At 37.5% G+C, this 23,749-nt stretch overlaps 1 protein-coding gene across 1 annotated transcript in view; it reads right to left on the reverse strand.

Moving 5' to 3' along the window:
- LOC150085323 (uncharacterized) overlaps nucleotides 1–23,749 on the reverse strand; it is a 736,427-nt gene that overhangs the window by 9,471 nt on the left and 703,207 nt on the right. Inside the window, exon 8 of the mRNA XM_090374526.1 lies at nucleotides 19,487–19,654. Within this exon, the coding sequence (XP_090230652.1) occupies nucleotides 19,487–19,654 (168 nt within the window). The remainder of the gene's footprint in view (nucleotides 1–19,486; nucleotides 19,655–23,749) is intronic.

The following is a 23,749-nucleotide window of genomic DNA, read 5'->3' on the forward strand; positions in this document are numbered from 1 at the left end:
TCTAAGTAGGCATTACATTAATGACCAGGAAAAATATTATTCGTGAAATATTCAAATGTGGCAGTGTTAAAACTTTTTAAGGGTAATATAATCAACATATTTGACCACTTAGATTAATAAATTAAATAATGGGGGAAAAAAAAGGAACATTACTGCCATTACAATTATAACATTGAAAAGTGACATGAAAATGTACTGACCAGGAAAAAAAATTTTAAATCCAGTGAGAAGTATCCATAACTACTATGCTATAAGCATTTAAGATGGAGTATTTTTCAACCCACATCAACTTGTGTTATAGCTGTACCAATGTGTGACTGATGGATTAAAGTAGCAGAAGACTTCACTTTTTTCCAGGAACTTTTCACTAAAAGTCAGTTCATAGCCAATTTTTTGCATTTCTATATTCTATCAGATTCTATCTTTTAGATATTCTATCATATCTAAAAGATATTTCTTGGCTAAATGCCTAAGAGTAATGAAGGAGTTTGTTTATGCACGGGTAATGCACACACATCATTCCTACTACCAAGGTAGTTTTGAATGCATTGTTTTAATCATATCTCATATTATGAATACCTCTTCACAACGAGTTGCCACAGTATTGCACTACCTTGAATACGTAATGCTTCACCTATGGAGAAGACTAATGTTAATTATTCTCGGCAGATACCACCACCCAGACGGCGCCTTTCGAAGCTTATTGGCTTCTCATCAGTGGGTGGGCATATATCTCATATCATGAATACTTTCACAACTCATGAAGGTATTCACAACAAGTTGTGAATTAAAACGATGCATTCAAACTCTCATTACAATACTGGGGGAGGATCCTCCTTCCTGTTCCATAGTTAAGAAGTGTCCAGCAGAATTTAAATGAGGGAGGGAAGGAGAGCTGAAGTTGGCCCACACTGTGGAAGACCACTCCAGAAGCTGCTGACAGAAGATAAAAAAATGCACAACAATTGTCAAGTAAACACTTGCATCATTTTCAAGCAGATACAGCAAATTTCCTTGCAAGGTTATGATCACAGATGAAATGTGGCTCCATCACTTTTAGCCAGAGACAAAGGAGCAATTCAAATAGTGGAAACACAGCTCTTCTCCCCCTCCAAAGAAAGCAAAGTTGAATCCTTCTACTGGCCAAGTGAAGGCATTGATTTTTGGGATGCTGATGAACTGTTGCTAGTGGATTAGCTTCAGAAAGGCCAGACAATCACAGGGCCATATTACACAGACCTTGTGAGGCATCTGTGTGAAATGTTCTGGTGGAATGAGACTCAACCAAAGGAGTCTCATTCCACCAGGACAATGTGCCTGCTCTTAAGTGTGCCACTTTCATGGCTACACTGAATGAATAGAGCTCTGAAATCTTGGACCATCTCCCATATTCACCAGATCCACCACTGGATTTTCACCTATTTCCTAATTTTGAAACATACCTGGCTAGCATCCATTTTCCTACTAACAGTGATGTCACTGCTGCAATGGATGCATTCCTGGAAAACTTTGCCCAAGAGAAAACTTTCTTCACAACTGTAATAAACAGACATTGAAGGATTGGTAGCAAAAGTGTATTGACCTCTGTTTAAGCTTCTTAACCGCTATTTTTCAGACCGTTCAATTGTGGTCAGGAATGGAACGGAAAATGTTTCCAGACTGATTACAAGAGGTTGCCCACAGGGGTCAATTCTTGGTTCCCTGTGCTGGAACCTGGTAATTGACTCGTGGTTGAATAAGAGCCAGATGGTCACCTAGGCGGATGACCTTACTTTCTTTGATTAGTGCCATCTAAAGGAAAGGTCTGGAAGATATTGCGGATACGGTTCTGAAGGAACTCTCTCTCTCTCTCACTGGACTACAACTCACAAACTACAAGTGTCTATGGCTAAGACTTCACAAATGTTGTTGAAGGAAAAATTGGATTGTAATCGTTCTCCTGATTAAATTTAGAAATCAATCAATATGATATTCTTCTTCTGTTTTAGTTTTACTAGTGATTGTTTAAGCTTTATACCACACGTGAAGTATATTAAGGACAAGACATCAAGTTACAAGGCAGGAGTGGAGTCTTAAGGGTCATAAGCTCAGGATGTATTATAACTGCTTATTTTTGGCTATAGTAACTTACAGTGCTGGAGCCTGGGGCTATTTGGTAAACAAGGTGGCAATAGTATGTACAGTAGAGCATCAGTTATCTGAAATAATTGATGTTAGACCTCTTCCAGATAGCCAAATTTTCAGGATAATCGAACGTAAGATAAGATTAAATAAATTTAATCTTACTTTACAATTAAATAATTAAGATTAGTTAAATTTAAAAACAATTATAAACCAATCTCGGAAAACACAAACATCCATCCAGGCATTTTTATGATTTTTATACAAAACAGGAAAATTAGAAAGATTTTTAAATGCTCTCAGTTTTTTCAAATTTACCAATAACGAGCACAGAGAATCTATGCATCCCAGTGGCATTTGCAGACATAGCAACTGTAACTCACTCTCTTCTCATTTTAAAACCTGGTGCAGGCATTTCTCTTTTAGTGACTAGGATTTTTCTTGGTATTGCTTTCCATAAGCCCGTCTAATCAACATTATAAACGTTTTCTTTCTCGTAATTTGCTATAACTGAAGCAAACTTAATTTTAAAGGATGTCCGCTGCCGATTTGTCTTCAGAAAGTTTCTCGTCTTGAATATCTAGTTCACATATAATGTGTCTCAGTTTAAAGTTTTTCAGCCAACCTGTGCTTGACTTAAACTCTTCATTACCTCTTAATTTCCGATTAAAATACAATACTTTTTCACACAGCATTGGGCCATACACTGATTCACCTAAACTTCACGTCTGAAGAAACCACAAATAAAGTGCACTCTCTAAAGTGGCATTTTCAGGTTTTGACATTGTCTTTTTCCTGCTAGATCCTCCATTATTTATAATCAACACAAATTTTGTTATAGCATTGAAAATTTCCTTGATGTCATAAATTGTTGAAGTCGGCACATTAAACTATTTCGAGAGATTTCCTAAATTTTCATCCTTTCTAATTCAATTTCCATTTTTCATTGCAATGTTAAAACTATGCGTTTTCTTTTCGTTCAAATTAATCATAAAAAACTGAGAAAAATAATAAATTACACAGTTTCAGGCCAATATTATTCTTAACCGAATCTGGAACTAAACTAATTTGAAATTCACTCATGGTTTCTTAGAAAACCCAGTAGCCTTGGTGATATTTTTCTATTCTGAAAGTCACATTGAATTCTAGAGGTCACAACCATAGGATATAACTAACAATTTGCAGTTTTCGGTTTTTTGGGCTTTTTCTTTGTACAATCTGTTATAAACAGGTAGTAAAACTCAATCATTCACTTATTAGAATCAAAATAGCCGGTGCTTACTGTACTACAGCTAATTAGCATTAGCATTAGTAGAGGCATTTGATGCAAGAAAGCAAGCTTGTGCAGCATCAGCCAAAAAAATAAAATAAAATAAATAAATAAATAAAAAATAACCACTTCCACTTCACCCCTCTGTTCGTTCAAAATACCTGTCCAGCTGAGCCTGAAACTTATTTACGCTATCAACTTCCACGACAAGGGATGGAAGTCTGTTCCACCTACCAACCACCCGCTGGCTAAAGGCAAATTTCTGCACGTCTATCCTACATCTGTCTTTCCTCAATTTGAATTTATGCCCTCTCAGGTGATTATTCTGAGCAAGAGGAAGAATCCCATCAGCATTGAGCATGCTCAACACATTCAAGGCTTTGTACACCTCTATCAGATCACCTCGCTGGTGCCTAGTCTCCAAACACTGTAATTCACAAAACTTAAGCCTTTCTTCGTAAGAGCACCCCTTTGTTCCATTCACTAATCTTGCTGCCCTTCTCTGTACTCATTCCAGCAGCTCTACATCCTTCTTGAAATGAGGCCTCCAGGTGTGGCCTGACCATTGCCTTATACAAGGGAATAATCACCTCCTTATCCCTGCTAGAAAAATTCCTATATATCATTGACAATACACCATGAGCTATTCTTGCACTCTGTCTGCACTGCTCAGAGAACTTCATATCTGCCTGCACAACCGCCCCCAGGTCCCTTTCATTCTCTACCACTGTCAGTGTAGTACCACAGAGTTGATATGTTGCTCTGGGGTTGCTGTTTCCCATATGTAGTACTTTACATTTGTCAAAGTTAAACTTCATTTGCCACCTCTCAGCCAATCTGCTCAACCTTTCCAGATCCTGTTGCAGCAGCAGCATAGTGTCAGTAGTGTCCCTGACAACCCTGCCAACCTTCGTATCATCTAAAAACTTGGACATTAAGCTTGATATACCATCATCAATATCATTTATAAATACAGAAAACAATAATGGATCCAATACTGAACCCTGAGGGACTCCACTAATAACATTAGCATTAGCATTAGTAGAGGCATTTGATGCAAGAAAGCAAGCTTATGCAGCATCAGCCAAAAAAAAAAAAAAAAACCCACTTCCACTTCATCCCTCTGTTCATTCAAAATACCTGTCCTGCTGAGCCTTAAACCTATTTAGGCTATCAACCTCCACGACAAGGGATGAAAGTCTGTTCCACCAACCAACCACCCGCTGGCTACAGGCAAATTTCTGCACGTCTATCCTACATCTGTCTTTCCTCAATTTGAATTTATACCCTCTCAGGTGATTATTCTGAGCTAGAGGAAGAATCCCATCAGCATTGAGCATGCTCAAACCATTCAAGGCTTTATACACCTCTATCAGATCACCTCGCTGGTGCTTAGTCTCCAGATACTGTAATTTGCAAAACTTAAGCCTTTCTTCGTAAGAGCACCCCTTTGTTCCATTCACTAATCTTGTTGCCCTTCTCTGTACTCGTTCCAGCAGCTCTACATCCTTCTTGAAATGAGGCCTCCAGACCTGTATACAGTACTCTAGGTGTGGCCTGACCATTGCCTTATACAAGGGAATAATCACCTCCTTATCCCCGCTGGAAAAATTCTTGTATATCATTGACAATACTCCATGAGCTACTCTTGCAGCCCGTCTGCACTGCTCAGAGAACTTCATATCTGTCTGCACAACCACCCCCAAGTCCCTTTCATTCTCTACCACTGTCAGTGTAGTACCACAGAGTTGATACGTTGCTCTGGGGTTGCTGTTTCCCATGTGTAGTACTTTACATCTGTCAATGTTAAACTTCATTTGCCACCTCTCAGCCCATTTGCTCAACCTTTCCAGATCCTGTTGCAGCAGCATAGTGTCAGTAGTGTCCTTGACAACCCTGCCTACCTTTGTATCGTCTGCAAACTTGGACATTAAACTTGATATGCCATCATCAATATCACTTATAAATACAGAAAACAATAATGGACCCAACACTGAGCCCTGAGGGACTCCACTAATAACATTAGTCCACGATGAGCAGTGTCCATTGATTACCACTCTCTGTCTTCTCCCCCTCGACCACCCCTTTATCCAAAGCAGCAATTTGCCTCCAATGTCACACTGCTCCAATTTGTGTAGCAGTCTTCCATGTGCAACAGTATCAAAAGCCTTTCTAAGATCCAAGTATATAATATCAAAGCTATTCCCTGCATCCAGTTCTTTTGTGACTGCATCATAGTATCCAATCAAATTGGTCAGGCAAGACTTCCCCTTAACAAAACCATGCTGTGTCCGAGCTATAACTGAAGTCTTGTCTAAATGATCCTGCAGTGCTTCTTTAACCAGTGCCTCCATTAATTTTCCTGGAACAGATGTTAAGCTCACAGGTCTATAATTACTTGTGTCAGCCTTTGATCCTCCTTTGTGAATTGGGGTCACATTTGCACATTTCCAGTCTATTAGGTACCTCCCCTGAGTCCAAGGAAGCTCTCATAATTATGGCTAAGGGTTTGCTTACTTCCTTTGCTGCCTCCTTTAATATAACTGGATAGATCCCATCCACCCCGGGTGCCTTTCTTGTGTTTATCTTCAACAACCTCTCCTCCACCTTACTCTCAGTTATTTCAAGATTCTGTAGCTTACTGCTAGAGTTGAATACACCTCTGGCATTCCCCTCGCTGAATAACTCCTCATGTGTGAATGTCGATGCAAAATATTCATTTAGTTTGTTAGCTACCTGAGCAGGATCATCAACAGCTGACCCATCGATATCAAGTGGACCAATCTGATTCATCCCCTTCCTTCTAGAGTTTACATAAGTAAAGAACTCTTTGCTGTTTTTCTTCGCATCCCTTGCCAAGGATTTCTCGTAATCTGCCTTCGCCTGCCTAACCTCCTTTGTAACTTGGTTGCATATCAACTTGTATCTATCATAGGCTTCTGTGTCATGTGTTAATTTGTAAGTATCCCATGCATTTTTCTTCTCTGCCATATGCCTCATTAGTTCATCTGACATCCATTTTGGCTTAAACCTTGAACAATATTTCTTTGTTGGTATGTAAAGCCTAGTAGCTTCCAAGATAAGTTCTTTGAATGCTTCCCATTTTGAATTTGCTGTTGGTAACATCATCAGTTGGTCCCACTGTATAGAATTTAAATACTGTCTCAGTCCATCGTAGTCGCCTTTACGGAAGCAATAACCCTTCCCTTTACCCCTAATGGTAGTTACCTCTTTGAGTAAATATCACTTCAGCACACTGTGATCACTGCCACCTAGTGGTTCATTTATCTGCAGATTCTTAATGCATGAAGAATCACTGCTGATAATCAAATCAAGAGTATTACTCCCTCTAATTGCCTCCCGAACATGCTGATGTAGAAAACAATCATCCAATAAATCCACAAAAGCCCTGCTAGTGCGTGAGTAACCAGCCCCCAAATTCCAGTCAATATCTGGGAAATTAAAATCTCCCATTATAAGACTCTCTGATTTACTGGCCCACTCTATTTCCCTGTACAGTTCCTTATTATACTCATCAGAGTCATTAGGCCTATAGCACACTCCTACTCTCAATTTTGATCTCCCAATGCTTATGTCACACCAAACTGACTCAACACTGCACTGTCCAGCGATGTCGACTGGCTTCACTTCCTTGGTTTTTATGTGTTTCTTAACTAATAGCATAACCCCTCCCCCCTTCCTATCCTGTCTATCCTTTCTGTAGACGTTGTACTCCCCAAATTGCAGTTCTGCATCCCTTATATCTGTGTGACACCATGTCTCTGATATCCCAACAATATCTGCCTTTGATGTTTTGAGCAATACCTCAAATTCATCAAATTTATTTACTAAACTCCTAGCATTGGTGTACACGCAAGTATACATGCACCTGCTCTTCCTCTTAGCTGCCCTAACGCAACCCATGTGTTTACTGTACCCCCATGATTCCCAGCAGTCTCTGAAATATCCTGCATCTTATTTTCCAGGCTGCTGCTCATTGCAATAGAAGCAGTGCAAGAATCACTTTCTCCTCTGCCAGTGGCTACTGTTAATCTATTAGTCCTTGTATTCCCCCAATCTAGCAGTTTTCCGACTCATCTAACACTGCCTCGCTAGCATCAGCAAACATTCTTGCACCCTTTCTATTTAAGTGTATCCCATCCCTGTAGAAGCAATCTCTCCTGTTAACAAGTACAGACCAGGCTGAAAAAAATTCTATCCCTTGAGCCCTGCACAATCTTTCCATGGCTGAATTGATCAACAGTTCTCTCATCATATACTCCCTCCTATCATGTCTGGGCAGAATTGCAGACACTTTCAAATTCAACCCGAATTCACGGCTTTTTTTTCATCAGTGACCTGTACTTGTTAAGTAATTCCGCTGGTCTCCTACTCTTAATATCATTAGTGCCAAATAATAAAAAAAAGTCTGAAATTATTCCGGATAACTGACATTCCACTGTATTGCCTTGTTAACTATGTCAAGAGCATGCAGAACAACTTCTGCCATGGCCCTCCAGGTTCTGCTGGGCAAACTGCCAGTGCAATATGAAGTGCAGCTTCGGCACTTCAAATATCACTTGAAGAAAAATATTCCTGTAGTGCTCAATGATGTTCATTTGAACCTAAATAATTCTATGTTGGTGGTAAAAAGAAGCTTGCATTCGGTCTTTGTCTCAAGGTGGCAGCAGGACTGGTCATCAACTATTCTGGGAGGTACAATGTGAGAGTTTTTTCCTGTGGTTAAGGAATTTGTATAAAAGGATTTACTGTGGTTCTCTTCAAATTCGCATGTTTTTATTAACTGGACATGGTAACATAAATAGTAAATTGTATAAGCTTGGTTTTTTCTATGATTACTGCATGTCTCTGTGGTTCAGAGGAAACCATTTACCACATTATATTTAGATGTCATTTCTATAGTGATCTTCATCATGAATTGGAGGTGGATAACCCCGGGGGCTCACATCTGGTGAGTATGGGCTTGGCACACCCAGGGTCCTGAGCTGGATATCATCATTCTTCTCATTCTTGGTGATTCTACTTCTCTCTCTCAGGGTAACTCGGGAATTTTTTTTTTTTGGCTGGTGTAGCATAAGCCTCAGGCTTCCTTGCACCATATAGCTAATAACAATAATAATCATAATATAATATAATATAATAATAATAAACTTTGATCCTTCGCAATAAAATGGAATTTGTTTAGTCAAAGAATATCTTCATAGTGTTCAGCACTTTTGCCACTTAGGCGTTCAAGAAAAAACTAGAACTGAGGAAAATCAACCAATCCTGATTTTTTCTGTAATTCTTGTAAAGTTTTACTATAGTTTTGATGCCTTTGTGTGGAGTCTTGCTTATGAACTTTGAAAAGTTCATAAGCAAGTCATAGTGTTTGCTCTTCATATCGGCTGTACACTTTCAGGAGGAGGATATTGTCCATCTTGCACTCTTTGTAAGATGTAGAGTGGACAAAGATAGTGGAATGAGTTTAACCTGGTTTTTAAGTCAAAACCTTGTTCAGGCTCATCTCTATGTCACTCATCATGTCACCTCTTGATCACGATTTTTTGAGCTCTCTATTAATTAAGGAACCTGCTATGTGTTCTTCGAACAAACTTTCACATTTTGGAAGACATACCCCGCACTGAAGATATTGTGCCCATATGATCGTTTTCTTTGTTTCCTGAGAGGATTCTACTGTCAACTTATAGCATTTTCTTTGTATAGTTAAAAGAAAAGGAAATTATAAAGATAAGTTCTCTTCAATTGGCATATTTTTATTTATTTATTTTTTTTTTATGAAAACCCCAAACACGAGAGGGATTAGAACCTATAGTACTTAGTACCGTGCTTGGGTTGGAGGTTGAGAAGATGAAGAAGATATTTGTTGACATTAGACTTGAACTTCTATAGACTGTAATTTCAGAAAATACATACGAAGGAAGGTTGTTCCAGAAAATGGCAGTTGAATGAATAAACGAGGAAGATGAAAAGTTGGTTCTGTAAGTTTGAAGTTGGACAGTAAATGGATGTTGGCAGCACGTGTTCAGACTGTTTTGAAAGAGAGAGTGGGAATTATAGAAACCAATTCAGAAGAACAGTGCCCATGAAAGTATCTGTAGAAAAGGCATGCAGCAGAAACAGTATGTCTATAAGACAGCAAATGGAGAGACTTTGTTAGAGAGGAGTCATTAATTAACCTAACTGCCCTTTTCTGAATGGAATCTAGAAGCCTGCGAGAGGTTTTGGGAACACCGCCCCAGATGTCGGCCTTTCGTCTTTTGAGTTTCAATTTTCAGTTTTGTTCAGTGTCATGTGAAGTGCACAATGTCTTCTCGTAAACATTTAACTTTAAAAGATAAAGTTGAACTCATTAATGCGTATGATTGGCAAAAAAATAGTGTTCGCAATCTCGCTGCAAAATTCAAAATCGGGAAGACGCAGGTAAGCGATATCCTAAAGAAAAAAAATGAACTGCTCAAACAATTTTGGCAACACGTAAATGATCAGGTTCAAAAATCATTCCCGAAAACTGTTGGACTTCAAATTGACAATGTTAAGTATGAGTGGTTTTGTCGCGCACATGCTAAAAAAATTCCCATTAATGGGCCTATTATTAGGGAAAAGGCTTTGGAGGTTGCGAAATCTATGGGAGTAAATGAGTTCAAAGCTTCTGTGGGATGGCTAGACAAGTTCAAAACTCGGCATAAAATTTCTTGTAAAACCGTAAGTGGTGAAGGTGGATCTGTTGATACTGGGGTTGTAACAGAGTGGACAGTCAAATTGGAAGATTTATGTCGTGATTTTGAAGCTAAGGATATTTACAACTGTGACGAAACAGGGTTGTTTTTTAAAGCTCTTCCTGAAAAAACAACGAGTCTAAAAAACGAAAAGTGCCAGGGCGGAAAAATTTCTAAGGAACGCTTGACTGTACTATTGTGTACAAATATGCTGGGAGACTTTGAACAACCTCTTCTTATAGGAAAACCACAAAATCCTCGTTGTTTCAAGGGCATAAAGTTGAATCTTTTGAATGTTGACTGGAAGTCTAATAAAAAAGCGTGGATGACACGAGACATCATGAGCGAATGGATAAGTCACTTTAACCAAAACATGATTCGTCAAAACAGAAAAATTATTCTTTTCATGGATAATGCTGCATCTCAACCACACATTGAATTTATCGTTCAAATCGTTTTTCTGCCACCAAACACATCTGCAGAGTGTCGTGTTTATTATCCCTTGGATCAAGGGATAATAAAAAATTTTAAACTTCACTACAGAAAACGTGTTTTAAGACATCTCATTGCAAACATGAACGATGTAACATGTGTGAGTGACCTTGCAAAGAAACTCAGCATCCTAGATGCGATTCAATGGATTTCCTCTCCAGTAAACACAATTAGAAAACAAACTGTCGTGAACTGTTTTGTAAAGTCTGGCTTCTCAAATGCAAAAATTGAAGTTGTGAACAGCAATGTGGAGCACCAAGAATAACAAGAACTTCAACTTCTATTGATAATGTACGATACGTCCGCTACAAGTGACCCTGGCTACAAAGGTATAGACTCGAACCTCACTACAGAAGATGGTGCTCTAGATATCAACGACATTATCATCGATATTTTTCATTCAAGAAGTTCCTCATGAGGATGAAGAAATGGAAGGAGGTCATTCTGTCAAAGAACATATTAACGACGAACCACCGATGAAAATAGAAGCGCTCATACAAATCAATCATTTAAAAATGTTTTTCGCCACTGAAGAAGATACTGAAGGACTTTCGATGGTTTCTTCACTCCAAACAAATGTTGAAAACAAAATTATCAGCCGGAAGAAGGTGCAGAAGAAAATAAGTGATTACTATATGTATTTTTCTTAAGATAAAGTCATAATATGCATAGCACAATTGTATGTATATTATTTACAAAAATATTGTGCAAAATCTGTATATAATTTAATTTTACATTAAACGTTTAACGATTTTTATTTCTTTCTTTTTTTTTTCTCCCTCAATGTAAGCAGGCATTTGGCTATAATTATGAGAGCATTCTTGGATTCAATTAAGGTTCCTATAGATTGGAGATATGCAAATGTCTCACCTATTTTCAGGGTGGGACCAAAGGGTGAGTGGAGAATTACTGACCTCTGTTCTAGAGAAAATAAAAACCAATCATTAACAAATTATTATAGGTTCATTTTGACAGAATTGCACCATACAGAAATCATACCATGGATTTATTAAGGGAGATCTTCTCTGACCAATCTGATTAGCTACTACAATGCAAAACAAAGGAACTAGAAATTATACTGTAATAAATCTTAATCCATTTTTGCATTAGAAGTAGCATATGATGAAAGAAGGCAAACATATGCAGTTTCGGTCAAAAAAAAAAAAAAAAAAAAAAAACCCACTTTCCATTTCACTTATACATTCCCTCCAATAATTTGTTGAGTTCTTCCTTGAAGTTATTTAAGCTATCAACTTCCACAACGACACATGGAAGTTTGTTCCAGCAATCAACCACTCACTGGCTAAAGGCAAACTTCGGCACATCAATTCTACAACTGTCTTTCCTCAATTTGAATTTATGCCCGCTCATGTGCTTAGTCTGAGCAAGAGGAAGAATCTCACCAACATTGAGTTTATTCAATCCATACAAAGCCTTAAACAAATCAATCAGGTCAAAATGCAGGTGCCTAGTCTCCAAATACTGAAATTTGCAGAATTGAAGCCTTTCTTAGTAAGAACATCCCCTTTTTCCCCTCACCAATCTTGTTGCCGTACTCTATACTTGTTCCAACAGCAGTTCATCCTTCCTAAAATTCAAGATGTGGCTTGACCACTGCCTTATACAATGGGATAATCATGTCCTTATATCTGCTAGCAAAATTCTTGTATATCATTGACAAAACCAAATGAGCTGTCCTGGCAGCCTGTTTGAACTGCTAAGAGAACTTCATATCAGACTGGGTGGTACTACACTACTCTGAGTGTAGTACCACCCAGTTGATAGGTTACTCTGGGATTACTGCTATGCATTTGTCAATATTAAACTTGAATTGCCATTTCTCAGCCCATCTGCCTAATTAGTCTAGATCCTGTTGCAGTAGCATACCCTGCTGACCTTTGTATCATCTGCAAATTTGGACATTAAGCCAGATATGCCTTCATCAATATCATCGATAAATACAGAAAAAAAAAAGGGTCCAAAACCGAACCCTGGGGGATTCCACTAATAACATTGTCCATTGATTACCACTTCCTGTTGTCTTCCACTCAACATCCCTTTAATCATGGCAGCAATTTACCCTTAATGCCACACTGCTCCAATTTTCACAGCAGTCTTTTTACGTGCAACATTATCAAAAGCTTTTCTGAAATGCAAGTATATGATATCAAAATTATTTTTTGCATCTAGTTCCTTTGTGACCATATCATAGTATCCAATCAAATTGCCAAACAAGATTTCCCTTTAACATAACAAACCAATGCTGTGTCTAAAGTATAACTGCAGTCTTGTCTAGATGATCCTGCATTACTTTTTTAAATAGCAACCCCATTATTTTTCCTGGAACAGAAGTTAAATTAACAGATCTGTAATTACCCATGTCACCCTTTGATCCCCTCCTTGTGAACTGGGGACACATTCTCACATCTGCAGTCTGTGGAGAACTCCCCTGAATCCAAGGATGCTCTCATAATTAAGGATAGGGTTTTGCTTACTTCCTTCTGCCTCCCTTAATATAATTGAATAGATTCCATTCACCCCAGGTTCCTTTCTCACATTTAACTTCAACGATTTTTCTTCTAATTTCCTCTTGGTTATTACAAAATCATTTAGTTTCCTGTCTTTACTTCTGGCCTCTACTTCCCTAAAGAATTCCTCATGTGTGAATGTAGATACAAAATACTCATTCAGTTTGTCAGCAACCTGAGCAGGATCATCAACAGTCGAACCATCGATATCAAGTAGACCAGTATTCACCCCCTTCCTTCTATAGTTTACATAAGAAAAGAAGTGTTGCTATTTTTCTCTGTTTATATCTACCATAGGCTTCTGTGTCGCCTGATAATTTTTATACATCCCATGCATTTTCTTTTCTGCTATGAGTCTCGTTAGTTCATCTGGCATCCATTTAGACCTAAACCCTGAACAGTATTTCTTAGTTGGTATGAAAAACCTCTATGATTAATTCCTTGAATGCTTCCCATTTAGAACTGTCTGATGGTAATGGTCCCACTGTAGTTACCTTTATAAAGGCAAAAATCCTTCATGGTAGTTACATTAAGCAAATCCCACACCAATACATTGTGATCACTGCTACTTAGTGGTTCTTTCATCTGCAGATTCTTAATTCATGGGTAATCACTGCTGATAATAATACTCTGCATTTGAAAAAAATTCACCAATGTTTTCTCAGAAAAGGGTGTTTCAGAATTTTTCCAATGCTGATTTCAAAAATAACTTCCATATCATTCCATTATATCAGGTTTCTTCAAAAAATCATGAAAGAATATTTGATTTTCGCAAATTTTTATTATGATATAATGAAAGAAGGCTTTTGCATGTTCCAATAGAAGTAGTGCAAGAATTGCTTTCTGCCTGCAACTGGTTTTAATCTATTAGTCTGTCTATCCCCCTGAGCTAGCAGTTTTCCAAACCTCCCCTAATGATGGCTTGATATCTAACACATTCCCACCCTCAAGGTTGGGAATTTAATGGCATATCTGTTGACACAGATGTCCCTCCAAAGCTGGAGAAAAAATGTCTGCAAATCTTGAGCGCAAGGTGGCAAGCTTCCTGGAACTCTTCCACAAAAGGCAGAACAACATTCCAATCCTTCCCAACTGCTACTTCATTCAGCATGCTCACTCCTAGCCTGCACACTTGTTTTATATTGACTGGGCATGGATCGTTCAACACTAAGCTGTACTACTTCAGCCTCTCTACAACTGAACTTTGTTTCTGTGGAGTATGTGAAGACTTCCCTATGTTCTCTTCCACTCTCTTATTTACAAAGCCTTCAGGTACCAACACTGGACCTGTCCTGCCTGGTCAAGAAGAAGCCTTCATCAAGAGTAAACCAAACTTCCATGCCCTCCAGGACTATGCAACAAAGGTGTTTTCTCTTAGAAAAACTCTCTCAGCTACTGGAAACACCCAGCCACTTCCTGAACTGTCTCATCACACTTAATGGATTCATTTGCTTTTTTTTTTTTTTTTTTTTTTTTTTTTTTATTATTTTTTTATCAGTAGCCTTGTTGACTGCAATTATTCAAACTTGCACATCTGCATTTGCTATAATTAGTTCTTAGTTGTAACTTCCTTGTTAGTCTGTAATTAACTGTAGGGGTGTTTTTTTTTTTTTTTGCTGGCTGGTGGTTAAGGCTTGGGTAGCAGTGGGTGTGGGATCTGCATCCATTCTTGGACCATTAGAACAGTAGATATTGCTCACTTCTTCATGGTTCGGGATGGGCATTGAAAGCAGTCCTCCAGGGTTATTGAATGCATAACTCCCCCCCACAAGTCTGTTTTGGTAGCATAGAGACTAATCAACATGGCAACATCTACATGCTGGGGTTTTTTTTTTTTTTTTTTTTTTACAAAGTTCTTGTAACACTGCAGAGTTGAACTGTAGTTCCAGGTGCCAACCCCACAAAAGGTACATACATATTCCAATTTCTGGTTTCCCTGTGCTCATGAAATTAGCCCAGAATTGCACTGGCCATTCATATCAACTGGATGCACTGCCATAGATTTGAATGCATAACTCTTCCCCCACCCCACAAGTCTGTTTGTTCTTTCTGTACACATTGCACTGCATATATTCAAATTCTTCATCCCTTATGTCTAAGGGACACCATATCTCCAATACCCTTACAATGTTTGCATATTTTGAATTAACCAGTATTTCAAATTCATCAAATTTATTTACTATCCTAACTTTACTGTATGTGTAGGTATACAAGCAATTGTGTTTTTAACTTAGTAACCCTTTCATGTTCCATGGGGATCTCTAGCAGGCCTTGAAATCTCTGACACCCTGCTTTCCAGTCTGCTGCATGTTCCAATAGAAGCAGTACAAGAATCAATTACAACACTGCCTGCGGTTACCGTTAAACTATTAGCCTGTATATCCCCCTCCCCGAGATAGCAGTTTTCTGAGCCATCTAACACTGCCTCGATAGCATCAGCAAATATTCTTGTATCCCTCTATTTAAGTGTTCCCTGTCCCTGTAAAAACACTCTCCTGTGATGAGCACAGACCAAGCTAAATCCTGGTCAGTGCACTGTCTCTCCAGAGAAAAATTGATTGACTAGGCTTCCATCATGTACTCCTTCCTATCATAACTGGGCAAAATTGTAGACACTTTCAAATTTAATCCAACTTTGCAAATTTTTCTCACCATTGCCCTCTGCTTGTTAAGTAAATCTGCAGAACTCCTGTTGTTAATATTATTATTACCTATGAGTACAATAATATCGCCTTTTGTGCCCTAAAAAATTGCACTTGTGGCAGGTCACTTGATAAATAACCCTCAAAAATAATGTTCCAATGTTAACCATTATTCACTGATTAAAAACGTGCAATTTTTTTTTGGTTTTTCTTGAAAATTCCAAACACAAAGAGTATTAGAACCTAATAGCATGTACCACATATAAAATCTAAGGAAATGCATCCAGTTGGCATGGATGGACAGTGCAGTGTTAAGTCAGTTTAGTGTGACATAAGCACTGGAAACCAAAATTGAGAGTAGGAGTGTACTATAGGTCTGAAGACTCTGATGAGTATAATGAACAGCTGTACAGAGAAATAGAGTGGGTTGGTAATCATTTGCACACTAGCAAGGCTTTTGTGAATTTATTGAATGACTGATTTTTACAGCAGCATGTTCGGGAGACAACCAGAGGGGGTAATACTCTTGATCTGATTATCAGTAGTGATTCTTCATGCATTAAGAATCTGCAGATAAAGAAACCACTAGGTGACAGTGATCACAGTGTGATGATGTAGGATTTACTCAAAGAGGTAACTACATCAGGGGTAAAGGGAAGGGTTTTTGCTTTCGTAAAGGTGACTACGGAGGTCTGAGACAGACCTCCGTAGTCTGGCAAAGGAGGTGGCAAAGGAAGTAAGCAAACCCCTTAACTATAATTATGAGAGCATCCTTGGACTCAGGGGACATCTGCATGGACTGCAGGTGTGCAAATGTGACACCAATTCACAAAGGAGGATCAAAGTGTGACAAAAGTAATTACAAAACTGTTAGTTTAACTTCTATTCCATGAAAATTAATAGATGCACTGGTTAAAGAAGCACTGCAGGATCATCTAGACAACACTTCGGTTATAGTTCGGACATGGCATGGGTTTGTAAAGGGGAAGTCTGGTCTGACCAATTTGAATGGATACTATGATGTGGTCACAAAGGAACTGGATGCAAAAAATAATTTTGATATATAGTTGGATCTTAGGAAAGCTTTTGATACTGTTGCACATGGAAGACTAGGGAACAAATTGGAGCAATGTGGCATTAAGGGCAAAATGCTGCTATGGATAAAGGGATATTTGAGTGGGTGAAGACAAAGAGTAGAAATCAATGGACACTGCTCTTCGTGAACTAATGTTATTAGTGAAGTTTCCCAGGATTCAGTGTTGGGTCCACTGTTGTTTTCTGTATTTATTAATGAAGGTATAACAGGCTTAATGTCTAAGTTTGCAGACGATACGAAGGTTAGTAGGGTTGTTAATGATAGTACGCTACTGCAAGAGGATCTAGAAACATTGAGCAGATGGGCTGAGAGGTGGCAACTGAAGTTTAACATTGACAAATGTAAAGTACTGCATATGGGTAGAAGTAACCCGAGAGTAACATATCAACTGTGTGGTACTACACTGACAGTGGTAGAGAATGAAAAGGACCAGGGGGAAATTGTGTAGTCAGATAAGAAGTTTTCTGAGCAGTGGAGAAAGTCTGCAAGAGTAGCTCATGGTGTCTTGTCAATGATATACAGGAATTTTTCCAGCAAGAATAAGGAGGCGATTATCCCCTTGTGTGGCAATGGTCAGGCCACACCTTGAGTACTGTATACTGGTCTGGAGGCCTCATTTTAGGAAGTATGTAGAGCTGCTGGAACGAGTACAGAGATGAGCAACAAAATTAGTGAACTGAACAAAGGGTTGCTTTTATGAAGAAAGGCTTAAGATTTGCAAATTACAGTGTGTGGTGACTAGGCACCTGCAAGGTGATCTGATTGAGGTGTATAAGGCCTTGAATGCTGATGGAATTCTTCCCCTTGCCCAGATTAATCATCTGAGAGGACATAAATTCAAATTGAGGAAAGATAGTTTTAGAACAGATGAACAGTGTGTAGTTGATTGCTGGAACAAACTTCCATCTGTCATTGTAGAAGTTGACAGCTTAAATAAATTCAAGGTAGAACTAGACAAACATTTGGAGCAAATGGATGAGTGAAATGGGAAGGTTTTTCTTTCTTTCTTTTTTTTTTTTTTTTTTTTTTTTGGGCTGATGCTGTATAAGCTTGCTTTCTTGCATCACATGCTTCTACTAATGCTAATGCATGGGCTGAAGGTTGACAAGATGAAAAAAATATTTGTTGACATAAAACTTGAATTTCTGTAGATTGTAATTTTCAGGAAATATGAGTGAAGAGAAGTTGTTCCCGAAAACAAAAGTTGAAGGAATAAATGAGGAAGAAGAAAAGATTGTGAGTTTGAAGTTTTTCCTAAATATAGTTAACCTTTTACCTCACTATTTTCTGAAATGAATTTTTTTTATATGTTTATGTAGAAATTGTGCATGAGAAACTGTCAAGTGACCTGCCACTATCTTTGGAACACTTTGGCTTTTTGCTTAGAGTGGCATAACTTTAACAATTTCTCCTCCACTTTGCTCTCAGTTATTACAAAATTATTTAGCTCCCTGTTAGAGTTTGATAAACGTCTGGCCTCCACTTCCCTACAGAATTCCTTATATGCGAATTTAGATGCAAAATACTCATTCAGTTTTGTCAGCTATCTGAGCAGGATTACCAACAGTTGAACCATCAATATCAAGTCGACCAATCTGATTCATCCGATTCTTTCTAGAATTTGCATAAGACTTCTCACTTTCTAATCATAAAAAAATGGGGCTCCAGTGACAATGCTCAGACAAAACAGTTGTAAAGTTGATCAATATGAGCTGCCATGTGATACATGAAGTCAGAGTTTAAAAAATTATAAAATAGCCAAATCTATTTGATCATATTGAAATTATATGAAGTTAGGAGGACTATCTTATTCTTGGTCACCTTTTAAATAAATGGCAGATTAACTTTTTTGGTAATGCTATTTGTTTGAAAGTAGTGTACTAGCAGAGCATATCACTCTGAAACTAAGTTTTAAAAGAGTTTTTTTTTTTTTTTTTAAATATGTCTAAGGCTTGAGCACTACCAAGATTTAAATTACTAAAATGAGTAGAGAGCAACTGCATTTTTTACTTGTTTTGGGAAAGAGAGGAACTGAAATAAAATATAGCTCAATTATTTACTCCAAAAATAAGAAAGGAAAATGATGCTGGGATGGAAAAGTATTTGTAAGTAATTTCAGGTTGAGCTCACAGTGAATCAGGTTCCAAGAACATCTTGTCTTTTTACCATGCAATTTGTTATTCTACAACTTTTCAGGATTAGTATTTCTAAGTAATTTCACAGTTGTTGTTTCTGCTAACCTTTACAGTGTCTGTGTCTGTTATTGAGAGGATCTGTTAACAAAAGGTAATATCTCCTGTAAGAAAGCATGTATTCTGCTGGTGCGTTAAAAAATGTCCATTATTTGGAGGCATCTAATTAAAAGAGGTTTTAATATTTATTAATAAGTACCACCATTCTGAATCAACTCGAAGAAATTACAGTACAATAATATATCTGCATCCTACTGAACTAATTTTAAACTTAGAAAAAATGCTTACAACTAATTCTCATCAAAAGATAGCTTACCAAAAGATATATTGCTTGTGAACAATGTTTGAAAATATAATATATAAACAAAAGTTCATAGCATATTTTTATTACCCACATATACCTACCTGCTTCTTGTGTAAAAACACTCTGGCACACTGTACATGGCCACATTCGAAGTGGGGAAGCAACTGCAGTAGTTTCTGGGTGACTTGAGATGTGCTTTCGAAGAGAACCTTCATTCACATAAGACTTTCCACATACTGGACATGGATGATTACTTGTACGTCTTTTACCTTGGAGAAGGGGAAAAAAAGGTTTTAAGACAAAATACAAAAACTAACCACAGTAAGCAAATGTTCCATTATCTGTACATATAAAGTATGTTTCAGCTGTTTGCAGATTACTTGTGAAGAAAAGGTCAGATAAACACTAAATTTTCAGTGCATGTTCAGCAGTCCCTGAGAAGATTTTAGACCTAATTTTGATTCCACAGCCCCTCCTCCATTTTCCATATATATACATCACTGTAAATTTGGAATGGCTGCTGCAATCTATTTCAAAATTTCAAGACTTATTTAGAATATTCTTAGTGTACTCTGTAACAAAATTTCATGTTGACAGGTTAACCTGTTCAATGCAGATGTTTTTCTTGTAATGGCAGCTGTGTGCTAAGCTTATTTTAAAATCTAACACCAACCTTTTGGTCAAAAAATGTACTGCTACTTCTACAAAGATTTCATGGCTGCCAATCATATGATGACATGGTGAACAGTACAGTATAGTACAGCATAGAAGTTTTTAATCTCTGAAGTACTTATCAAATTATAATCCTATTACTGAATCACTACATTAGAAGTTACAAGTAAACACGTTAAAAATTAACCTTAATCTATTATAGAGTATGTGTGCATGTGTACAAAAGAGGGTGCTGATAAATTCTAAGCCCAACCCACTTCCATTTTTTTTGTTAAATGGGTGTCAAATTAAGAAAGAGCATATCTTTTTAAGTTAAACAGTTCATTTGCTCCAATTTTATTTTTTACAGGTTGAAGAAAGGATGTCAGCCCAAACATCACTTTTAGCAAAGCCAAGGGTAGGGCAGTCATGATAGTTATGAATACTTGTTTCTAAGGCAAAAATACCAATGGAAATTCATGCTGATCTGTTGGCGACTTTATGAGAACAGTGTCCATGCTATTTAACCATCAAAAGCTGGGTTGCAAAATTTAAAATGGGTTTTTTTGACACTAATGATGCAGAGAGTGCAGGAAGACCAGTTTCTGTAACAGCACCTGAAAATGTCAAGGCCATTCATGGAATGATACTGTGTGATATATGAATTTCTGCTAAATAGATAGTTGAGACTCTAGGAATGTCCAACGAACATGTTGGATATGTTATTCATGATATTGTGGACATACAGCTTTCTCCCAAATAGTTCCCCAAATGTCTAAATGCTGATCAAAAGCAACAGCATGTCTTGTCTTCACCTGCCATTCTTTGCCATTTTGTGGAAGGTGCCAGTGATTTTTTTTGGCATGAATTGTGACCATGGATGAAATGTGGTTGTTTCATTATGATCCAGAGACCAAAGAACAGTTGGAGTGGAGGCATAGTGGCAGTCGATCCCCCCCCACCACCACCCAGAGAAGTTCTGCACCCACAAGTTTTCTGGAAAGGTCATGGCCGCTGTCTTTTGGGACAAAAGACAGCGGCCATGACCTTATCCAGATACTGGATAAGGATAGAATTTTGTTTATTGACTACCTGGGAAAAGGGTAAAACGATAACTGCTGAGCAGTATTCATCACTTTTAGACAAACTGAAGGCCAAATGCAAAGGAAAGCTCACTCAGGGAGTGCTGTTTTTGCAGGACAATGATCCAACACACACACACTGACTGAAGCAGGGGTCCAGTTCCTTCACAATCCTCCATATTCACTGGATCTTGCATCCTCAGACTAGGCTCCTGTTGCTTCTTACCAAATTTCAAAAAAACATTTAAAGAGTATCAAATGATGATGTCCTATGAGCAACAGGAGCCTTGTTTGGACAGCAGCCTTTCGATTTCTATTTGAGAGGTTTACAAATACTGGAACGTTATTGTATGAAATGTGCGGAGTTGAAAGGCAAATAAGTTGATAAGTTGAATAAACTGTATATAATGATTATCTTGTTTCTTTCTGTTACAGGCCAAGAACTTATCAGCAGCCCCCATTTATATATATATATAAATAAATGTGCAAGGAAGCCATCAGCTTTTGCTGTACTAAGCCAAAAATAAATAAATAAAAATAAAGTAATAAAATGAAAAACAATAATAAAATAAATAACTAAAAAAATAAATAATAATAAAAATAAATCTATAAAAAAAATGAAAATAAGCAGCTTATATATTTTATCCATCAAGTTAACTACTTGAGGAGGGGAAAGATATAAACATCTAGCTGACCTTTCAATTTCCTCAAACTATCAGCCTCAACTATCCCTGGAGGTAACATATTCCAGTAATTAACAATACACTGGCCAAAAGAAATCTTCTTGTAATCTAGTCTAAATCTCTTTTTCTACAGTTTGAATTCATGGCCTTCAGTTCTGGAATTATTTATAACAGTAAAAATGAAAAACATTTGACTCAGTCACTCATAAGACCTCTCATGATAGATTGAGCCAAATCATTTCTGAGGGTGATGTTCTGTCATGTCCATGATGGCATAATCCTAATCACCATCTTTGACTGATCTCTAACATCTTCGAGGGTGATGTCTGTATTGTTTTGCAGAAGGAAACAAAGACAATTCTTCTCTGTCTTTCATGTGTTGTGCATTCATATATGTGTGTGATTATTTGGTCTATGTTACAGTTGTGGAGGGAGCGGTATTCTTCTATTGCTGTTCAAAACAAGGTGTGTAATATGAGCATATCTGACCCTCTATCTGATTTAAACTACTCCCAGGGAATGAAATGCAAAGTTTAAAAAAATAGAACAATTGTTAATAAAATATCTTATTTTTAATAACCAAGTATGCATATGACATTACTAATGTGAATAATCTTTCCAATGAATTCTTGTGTACACAGTCCATTCAAAAAAAATTCTTGACTGTGCCTGCTCTCAATTTTCATGAGCTAGTCATCCAGTTTTCAATCTTTGGTTCAATTTGAAACATTGTTGGTATATCTGTTTAGCATAGTTGCCACCATTGATCATGATCATGGCTATTTATTACTGTCTTAGGATCAATGGGCATTATCAAAAACTGCCTGTCTGCTGGTGACTTTATAGCTGTTTAATTTTTTAGTATTTTGTTCCATCTGTAGCTGTCTGAATTGGTACATGACAGAGTGATTTGAATTGCATGTGTGTCATAGTGCAAGCTTTATTATTCAGGGAATTTGTGTAAATTATTCTTTAGGGCTGTTCATAGTTTGGAAGTAGTCAGGTGCCTCGAGATGGCTTCTAGTTCATCCTGCAGTAAAGATACTGCTTTCTTGTGAAAAGTGAATGTTTAGAAACACTGTTATGATGCCGACATGTAAACAGATAATTGTGCTCTGTGCATGTGTAGTTGTTGAACATTGGCACTTGGAAGGCCTTTTTTTTTCTAGCCTTGCAAGGAGAAATCCCAAAGTGATAATCTGATTAACATATAGTTGAAGCATTGTCGAAAATAGGGTTCTGTGTTACCAGAAGTTCTTGGTAGTTAATTGAAATGACTGTGATTTCTATGTGTATCTACATCTCAGATCAAAAATAGTTGCCCAGGTAGGATGGACTAGTATAGATATCATTTTGTGTGTGTAATAGAGTACAAATTAGGTTCCACACACACAAGCTGAGTAGAGACTGTATGGAAGGCTCATGTTACAATTTGAAGGACATTAAGAAGAACTGGGATGAGCCACCATCTAAGGACACTTTTTCTTGCAGAGTGCCTTTAAATGGTGGGTCATCCCAATTATCCAAATTTGCAGTTGTCCAGCAATCCAGTCTTTCTTTTTATTTTTTTTAATTTGCCTATCAATTTATACAGTTTAAGTGGTGGTGTAAATATGTTAGTGCTCCCATGCTACTGCTGACTGATGTTTAAAGATATTTAGGGATTTTATGCACTCTCTGTTCATAACTTTTTTTTTGATATTTTAAAATGGTCAGCTTCCAGTTAAGAATAAGACATAGGAGTTTTATTCTTAGTTTATCCGTATCCTGACTCCTCCTAACGTTACCTTCAACATTAGTTATTATATTAGTATTAGCAGTGGCACATGATGCAAGTAAGGTTAGATAAGATTGTCCTTTAATATCCCCCATTAAAAAAAAAAAAACAATTTACATACCCATCCCCTCTAATACTCTGCCTAGTTCTTCACCGAATTTATTCAAACAA

The sequence above is a fragment of the Mastigoproctus giganteus genome, chromosome 5, assembly GCF_048544385.1.
Source record: "Mastigoproctus giganteus isolate SK-2022 chromosome 5, ASM4854438v1, whole genome shotgun sequence".
Classification (NCBI taxonomy): domain Eukaryota; kingdom Metazoa; phylum Arthropoda; class Arachnida; order Uropygi; family Thelyphonidae; genus Mastigoproctus; species Mastigoproctus giganteus.